This window comes from Dermochelys coriacea, chromosome 24 (genome assembly GCF_009764565.3).
Source record: "Dermochelys coriacea isolate rDerCor1 chromosome 24, rDerCor1.pri.v4, whole genome shotgun sequence".
In the NCBI taxonomy this organism is placed as follows: domain Eukaryota; kingdom Metazoa; phylum Chordata; order Testudines; family Dermochelyidae; genus Dermochelys; species Dermochelys coriacea.
In genome coordinates, this window is record NC_050091.1 from 13,388,455 (window position 1) to 13,396,766 (window position 8,312).

Genomic DNA, 8,312 nt, shown 5'->3' on the forward strand with positions numbered 1-8,312 from the left:
AGCACTTAAATATCACTTTTTAGCTGTCTGCCATTACATGATGTAATTGAATTGACTCAGACTTCTGTGGGTTAAGTTTTCAAAAGCACCTATGTGAGTTAGGTACTTAACTCCTAACTTCAATAGGAATTTGGCACCTAACTCCCTTAACCACTTTTTAAAATCTAGACCTGTCTCTTCATTACCAAACCCAAGCCTTCAAAACTCATTAGCAACCCCCTAATATATCATGAGATTTGTTTGAAAAGAAACACATTTGGGTTTCTTCTTTTTTGCCTTATGATTTTTTTTTTGTGGGGGGCGCATTTAAAGCTTTTCTAGGCAAGAACAAAGGCTGGAAACTTACTTTAAAAAAAAGAAAAGAAAGCTGAAATTCCCACATAATCATCCGATTCCAGGATCTGGGGCTTGGAGGAAAATTACAAGCATGGCAAATGCCGCACGCAAACTGTTAGAGTTGGTAACACTACAAAAATACACCAAAAGTTTTAGAAAACAATAAATATCCAGCTCTGTTTTGGAGACCAATGGAGTGAGGAGGTGTATAAAATATTGGGGACTTTAAATAAAATGTGGGTGGCTGTGGCACTCTGTACCTCAAAGCAGCACCCTTGAACCCCCATATTCACCACTGTCATATAAATATGAACAAAATCTGCCTTGTGAGATATCATTAAAAAAGTCTTGATCTGTTAATTATTAATATCCTATTGAATTGTATGTGCTGTCATTGCATCGGGAGTTAGGAAGTTTTGCTATGTGTCTGTTACTGAAATGAGCTGTGATGTTGGGAACACCCAAAACCAGCCTTTCAGGTTCAACATTGGAGGAGCCAGACAGCATTACTGGCTCATCAGCACCCATCCAAGAATCCACTATCTCAGGAACTGTATAAAATAGAGATTTCTGAGAGAGAGCACGTAGACAATGGAGACTTTGAACTGTAGCAATTTGGTATCCGGCTGGATATTGAGGAACTGGATATTGAGGAACTGATACCTCAATTTGGTATTCAGCCTGTGAACTGAGGAACTATAACCTTCTTGAACCATCTGCCAGGGTGACAGATGGCTTGATTCAAATCCTGTCTAGTTTATTTAACTCAGACTTCAAATTTACTTTTACTTGTTGCGTAAATAACTGTGATCTCTATGCTTGCTGCTTATAATCACTTTAAATCTGTCTGTAGTTAATAAACCTGCTTTATATTCTACGTAAAACGGTGTGTTTTGATTGAAGTTCTTGGTAAAACTCAGCTCAGTTTCCAAAACTGGTGTTTGTGCTCTCCACATTGGGGGAGGCGCAGACTGGGTAATGAACTTTCACTTGCCAGGCTTCTGACCAATGCAGGACTGTATATTTCTGAGCTGCAAGGCCAGGGAGCCGGGGGGGGGGGGGAATTGACTGGAGCCTCCCTATTGATGGTTCATGAGGGGCTGGGAGGTCATGGAACTCAGCAGGGCGTGGGGATGGCTGTGTAGTGTAGGACCTGCCAGAGGTTTGCAGCCTGACACAGCATCACAGTGTGAGAGGGATACCCCAGGTTGGTGTTACAAAAGGCTCAGAGGTCCCACAGTCCAGCTTGCGCGCCGGGAATCCCATCACAGTGGCTTTTTAAGCCAGTGTCTCAATAAATCCTAATATTCCTGACCAAAATTCATGAAGCTTTCGCCCTTCACTGTGTTGCTGGCCATTCTCCAGATTCCAACCCATCCACCAGCCAGTTGTGGAGCAAGCACGATGTCATGTGTCTCACAGCCACCGAATCAAGATATTCACAATCCACTCACCACCTGGCAATGTCTCTCCAGGAGGTTCGAGGACTGATTGGGGATGAAGGGCAGCAGGATCGTCACACAAATCACTACCGACCCAGTGGCACTTCAGGGACCCAAGTTGGGGTCTGGTGCGTATCCAGGTGTGAACAGGCTGAATTTTTGCCACGATGAGACTTCAGCTCAGGTCCTGCTCTTGGGCTGTGGCTGACCCAGATGCAGGCGACTATCTCTGCAGATGGTATGTCACACCCTTCATCACAATTGGCCCCAGAGCTGATCCAAGCTGTTTGAGGCTTACATGGAGCTGGCTGCCTCGGAAGCTTTGCAGACTCAGCTTTGTGAGCATCTCCCAGCCCCAATGAGCTGTTGCCCTGTGCTTCCCACCGACAGGACAGCTTTCTTCCCCCAGACAGAGCCCGTGGGGGGTGGGAGGGAGCTGCAGATGGTGTGTGTGTGTTGGGGGAATCAATTCTGAGATGCCGTGTCTGATTCACTCAGGACATAGGTAATAAAGTGAGATTAAACCTTCCAGTTTCAATGCTAGGGTGAAATCCACAATGCCCCCCCATATCTGTCTCTGCCTCAGCACCCCCTACCCCAGGTTCCTCATCGCCCCCACCCCATCTCCCCCAGTAGCCCCTCCCCCAATTCAGTGGCTCTTACCACCCCCACTATACAAATTATTCCAGCAACCCTGACCCCATCCCACTCCCCACAGCAGCCCCCCCATTCCTCCCTGTCACATGTATAAACAGCCCACATGCCCCACCCCAGAGGTGGCCACGTCTCAGTGAGAAAAGTCCCTATAGACCAGTTGCTCTCAACCTTTCCGGATTACTGTACCCCTTTCAGGATTCTCATTTGTCTTGTGTACCCCCAAGCTTCTCCTCACTTTAAAACTGCTTATTTACAAAATCAGACATAAATACACAAGTTTCACAGCACATTAGTACTGATAGTTTACTTTTTCATTTTACCGTATAATTGTAAAATAAATCAATTGGAATATATATATTGTACTTACATTTCAATGGATAGTATATACAGCAGTATAAAAAAGTCATTGTATGAAATTTAAGTTAGTACTGACTATGCTAGTGCTTTTTATGTAGCCTGTTGTAAAACTAAATAAATATTTAGATGAGCTGATGATGTGCCCCCAGGAAGATCTCTGCGTAACCCCAGGGGTAAATGTACCCCTGGTTTAGAACCACTGCTGTAGACTGGTTCAAAGCCCTGGCTAGGATGATTTAACTGGGACTTGGTCCTGCTTTGAGCAGGGGGTTGGACTAGATGACCTTCTGGGGTCCCTTCCAACCCTGATATTCTATGATTCTATGATTCTATGACTGTTATCCAAAGGCTCAGGGCTGACAATGGCTGTAAAACCACCTCGCCAGTAGATGGAAAAATACATGAAATTCAGTTGCTTGTCAGGAACCGGCAATCAAGTCTCCGCGTCACCTTCCCTCTCATTTGGTCTGCACTAGCAACTGATCTTGGTATAACTATGTCACTCATGGGTGTGGAAACCCACCACCGCTGGTGACTCTCTTATACTGACCTAATGCCCAGTGTAGACAACACTTCTCCCATCAGGACAGCTACCACCTCTTGGGGGGGGTGGATTAACAACGCCGATGGGAGAAGCTCTCACGGCAGCACAGACAGCCTCTTCACTGAACCGCTACAGTGCCACAGCTGCATCGGTGCAGCCTTCCCTGTGTAGACCTGCCCTTTGATAAAATGAACAGCCTCAGCTCCTGGAGTCTTTCTCTGTCAAGCCTGGAGTCCAGTCCATTAATCCTTCTCATGGCTCTTCTCTGATCCCTCTCTAGTTGCTCAACATCCTTCTTGAAGGGTGAGCACCAGAACCAGACACAGGATCCAGCGGCGATTGCACCAGGGCTGGATCCAGATGGAAAATCAGCTCCCTGCTCCTAATTGAGAAAAGTGCCCCCACACCTGAGGCCTCGAGGCAAACGACGAGAGACGAAGGCAGGTTGCAGGCCAGGCTGTGGTTTGTGTGGTCGCTAGCACAGAGCGAGGGTTTCCTTAGCGTTGCCTGGCCTGTTATGTGTCCCAGGCCAAGGGGGAGGGTTCCCTGCAGCAAAGGCAGGGCTGAAAATCTTCCGAGTCCCACTCCCAGCGGGGCTCTGTTCGCTTTCCCCAGCCAGGAGGGGCTGGAGGGCAGAGTCCCAGCTGGCATCTCTGCTCCTAGGACCTTACCCACTGGAGTCAGCTGGACGTGGCTGTCTCAGCCCCTGTTCTCCGATGGGGGCCCCGCCTGCCTGCCCACAGAAGTGGACAACCGTATACAGACACATTGTTAAGGACCAGCAGCGGGAGGGGAGCTGTTAGAGGGCATTCCCTCCATCCTCCCACTTCTCTGATTCTTGTCACACTGGCAGCAAAAGACCAGAAGTCCATAGTGCAGACAATGGGATGTTTATTGGGGTTACTGTCCAGCAAGCATGATTCCAATTTCCCTAGCCCCCCACTTCCTGTTTGACTCCAGTTTATATAATAATATTCTCAGCTATACTTTAACCAATTATTTTATTGAAATTTAACTAACCAATCCTAACAGATTGTAAAATCATTCTTTAACCAATTGTATCCCACTACCCTAATTAATTTACATAGCAGACAGAAACAATTAGAGAGCCAGACAGATTAAGAATAGAAAAGGCGGAGCATAAAGATAAAACATGCAGAAATGAGGGTTTCACAACCACAACCATTGATAAGTGATTTCTTGTCAGACAGGATGCTGTCGAACTAAGTTTTCTTTAACCATATTAAGATCTGTTTCTTTATCTGGTGGAGACGGACCCTGTCATAAATATAAAGGGAAGGGTAACCACCTTTCTGTATACAGAGCTATAAAATCCCTCCTGGCCAGAGGCACAATCCTTTCACCTGTAAAGGGTTAAGAAGCTAAAGTAACCTCGCTGGCACCTGACCCAAAATGACCAATGAGGGGACAAGATACTTTCAAATCTGGAGGGGAGGAAAAAGGCTTTTGTCTGTCTGTGTGATTCCTTTGCCGGGAACAGATCAAGGTGCAAGCCCTCCAACTCCTGGAAAGTTAGTAAGTAATCTAGCTAGAAAGTGTATTAGATTTTCTTTGTTTTGGCTTGTAAATTTGCTGTGCTGGAGGGAATGTGTATTCCTGGTTTTGTGTCTTTTTGTAATTTAAGATTTTGCCTAGAGGGATTCTCTATGTTTGGAATCTGACTGCCTGTGAGATTATCTTCCATTTTAATCTTACAGGTGTTTCTTTTATCTTTGTTTTGTTCTTCTAATAAAGTTCTGTTTTTTTAAGAATCTGATTGGGTTTTTAGGGTCCTAAGAAACCCAAGCTGGTCTGTGCTCAACTTGTTTATTCTCAAGCCTCCCCAGGAAAGGGGGTGTAAGGACTTGGGGGCATTGCTGGGGGAAGAGGAACTCCAAGTGGTCCTTTTCCCTGGTTCTTTGTTAATGCGCTTGGTGGTGGCAGCGTACCCTAGTCCAAGGGCAAAAATGTTGTGCATTGGGGAAGTTTTTAACCTAATCTGGTAGAAATAATCTTAAGGGGTCCCCACAACTGTACCCCAGAATTCAGAGTGGGGAAGGAACCTTGACAGACACTATCAAGGTAGGATCGTCTTTCTAACAGCCCAATAGCACCTTATTTCAATGTGACTGGTTTGGGATGTGACCATTTGCTTCCCAGCTTATGGCTGCCCCTGCTGCTTAGCCAAATGCCATAGCCTAAGAACAAAGCCTCAGACTATCCTAGTGAGAGAAGGCCCAGACAAAGGCAGACTGTGATTTTCATTCTTTGTTTTTAAACCCCTGTAACTAGCTAAGTGATAAAAATACACCTAAGCTCTTAAAGAATAGGCCTGTACAGGGCAGGCCTGAATATCTATATTCTAACAGGCACTTGTGGTTTGCATAACGTTTGCATGTAGCTGTGGGTGCCGGAGGTCTTCCAGGCTTCGCAGAACTATTCGGACCGAGCCACATCCTGTGATCTCCACTCATTGTTCTCCCCGCCCCAGATACATCCCCACATAAACAACTTCCTCCTCCGGCTGAGCCAGTCTGGGACAGCTGCAGGTGTCGGGTTGGGGACCTTGGATGGGGGTTGACTCTGAGATGCTGCATCCCCCCAAGACACAGGTAAGGAAATGAGATAAACCCCCCATGTGCCCCCTGGATCTCATTATGCCCCACCCCCCACACCGATACCCCTTGGATCTCTACCCTTCAAGCTGCCCCCCCCCTCATCCGCTCCAGTTAGATGAGGGGAGGGAGCAGCTGTTCTGGTTAGAACTGGTTGAAATTATTTGTGAGTCCTATTGTCAGAGGTCAGGGGTTCCCATCACGCTGGGTGGTGCATAGACACTGACCAAGTTTGGGGGCCCTGTCGCACCAAGAGCTGCCCAGACCCACAGGGAGAAACAGGCCTGGCCACAGCGAGCTCACTCTCGAAACAGACAAATGTTTTGAGAAGAAACTGAGGCACGGGGCTGTGACATGACTTGTCCAGGCTCCCCAAGCAGTTCAGTGAGAAAGTCTGGGATGGAGCTCCCCGTCTAACTACTACAATAGACTCTTGCAATATCCGTCCTTTTAAAAAAAAGTTTTTTAGCTGGTTATAGGTCTCTTCTTCCTCTGGTGTTTGGCCAGATTTTTTGTGGTCGTCCTTGTTTCAGTCTTACTTTTCTCCTTCTGTGGAGTTTCTCTCCATCACTGGAGGTTTTCACAGGGGGGATCTTTCAGTGAGGATTTTGCCTGCTCCACTAACTCACCCCGCCAAATGGCCCAAACCACACAAAAACTCCACTTCAAAATGAAGGGAGGGCTGAGGAAGACTGTCTTTCAAAAATTCCATTATATCAACAACAACAAAAATTGTGAGGGAAGTGATCATTCATTAACTTATTTTTTTAACAAAGACAGGAATAACCAGAATATCCTTTTGGGATACTAACAGCAAGAAAATTATTTGGGAATTTTGGTAAGGCTGCGGAGGGCAGCAGGGGTATGTGTGTTCCTATTTCTAGCTCTGCATTTTGGACCACCCGCTTCATTGCCCACCCCTCCGTGCCCTGAAATCCAACTTTTCAGTAAGAAGCAAATGTGAGCATTATTTTTAATATTTGATGTAGTCGAAAAAATGATATTATGTAAAAAAAAAAAAGTTCGGGCAGAGAATAGACACAAGTCCTGTCTCTTGGCAGGGGGTTAGATGAGCTGACCTTTGCGGTCCCCTTTTAACCCACTGACTCTATGCTTCTAAGGTCTTCAAACCATTGGTGTCATTGGCCTACAAGGATTTTATCCTATTTGCGTTCAGCTCAAGATCTGGGGAGTTTATAAACTGCGGCTGTCTCTCTCTGTCATTGTCCTCTCCTGGGCCCTTTTCATTGCTCTTCCTTCCTTTGCTCAGTACAACGTCTGCACTGTCCCCGCCGAGCCCTGAGCAGGAGGACGGGATATTGTGACTGCAACTCTTCCAAGAATGGTGTTCCTAATCCTCTTCCGGTTGCTATGTGGCTTGGCCTTCCTCGCTGGGCTGCCATTAAACAGCTACATCCTCTTCGTTGCCAGCTGCCATGTGGAGAGGAAACCCAGCTCCATATGGTTCTGGAGCCAGGCTGTGGCTGATTTAATCTTCATCGTCTTCCTGCCCCTCAGATTCATCTCCATCTTCATCCTGGACTTAGACTTTGCCAGTGAGCTGAGCAGCACCATCACATCCTTTCACATGTTCTTCAGTGCCTTACCCCTCAGTGTTGATCGCTGCATCCTAGTGGCATGCCCTGAGTGGGCCAGGAACCACTGCACACCCCTCCTGACATTCAAGATGGTTATGGGCATGTGGGCCCTGTCTCTTGGGTTCAGCCTGCGGCATGGTGATCTCTGGGAATCCCCGCGCTCACCTGCCAGCATTCGCATGAACTTCCAACTGGATGAAGGGAGGGTGAAGGCTGCCGTTGCCATCCATTTCCTGGTCGGGTTTCTGATGCCACTAGCCTTGATCTTGATTCCAACATTCTACATCGTTCTAGCTGCCAAGCTGAGAGGGAACAGGCTGATCCAGTCCACCAAGCCACTCAAGATCTTTCTTGGCTTGATCCCGACCTTTTCCCTCTGCTGGCTGCCGTATCACATATTCTTCTTCCTGCAGATCTCAGCTACGTACCCTCAGACTCTTCTGAACACAGGAAGCACTTTTGCTTGTGTCCTGACATTTTTCAGCAGCTGCCTCAACCCCATCTTCTACCTCACCATGGAGGAAGAGTTTCTGAGGTACTGGCAACGTGCACGCAACCCCCAAACCACCAACAACTCAGGACCAGAGCTGGCTGAATAGGGGAATGGATGAATTGTTGATATTTACATGGAGAAAGAATTCTGTTCGCTGGGACATGTAACTTCCTCTTGACCCCAAAATTGTCTTTTTTAGCAAGTGAATTTTTTGGCCTTACTCAAAGAAGAGCCATGAGAATGATTACAGGATTTGAACACCTGCCTTGG

General features: G+C 46.9%; 1 protein-coding gene across 1 annotated transcript; it reads left to right on the top strand.

The window, feature by feature from the left end:
* Positions 1-7,293: 7,293 nt before the first annotated feature.
* LOC119848090 (N-formyl peptide receptor 3-like) lies at positions 7,294-8,312 on the top strand. Its single transcript, XM_038383468.2, has one exon. The coding sequence runs from the start codon at positions 7,294-7,296 to the stop codon at positions 8,146-8,148; it is 855 nt and encodes a 284-aa protein (XP_038239396.1). The 3' UTR covers positions 8,149-8,312.

Bases quoted from the DNA above. Each gene is read 5' to 3' on its own strand.
- LOC119848090 (XM_038383468.2), top strand. From the start codon at position 7,294: ATGGTGTTCCTAATCCTCTTCCGGTTGCTATGTGGCTTGGCCTTCCTC.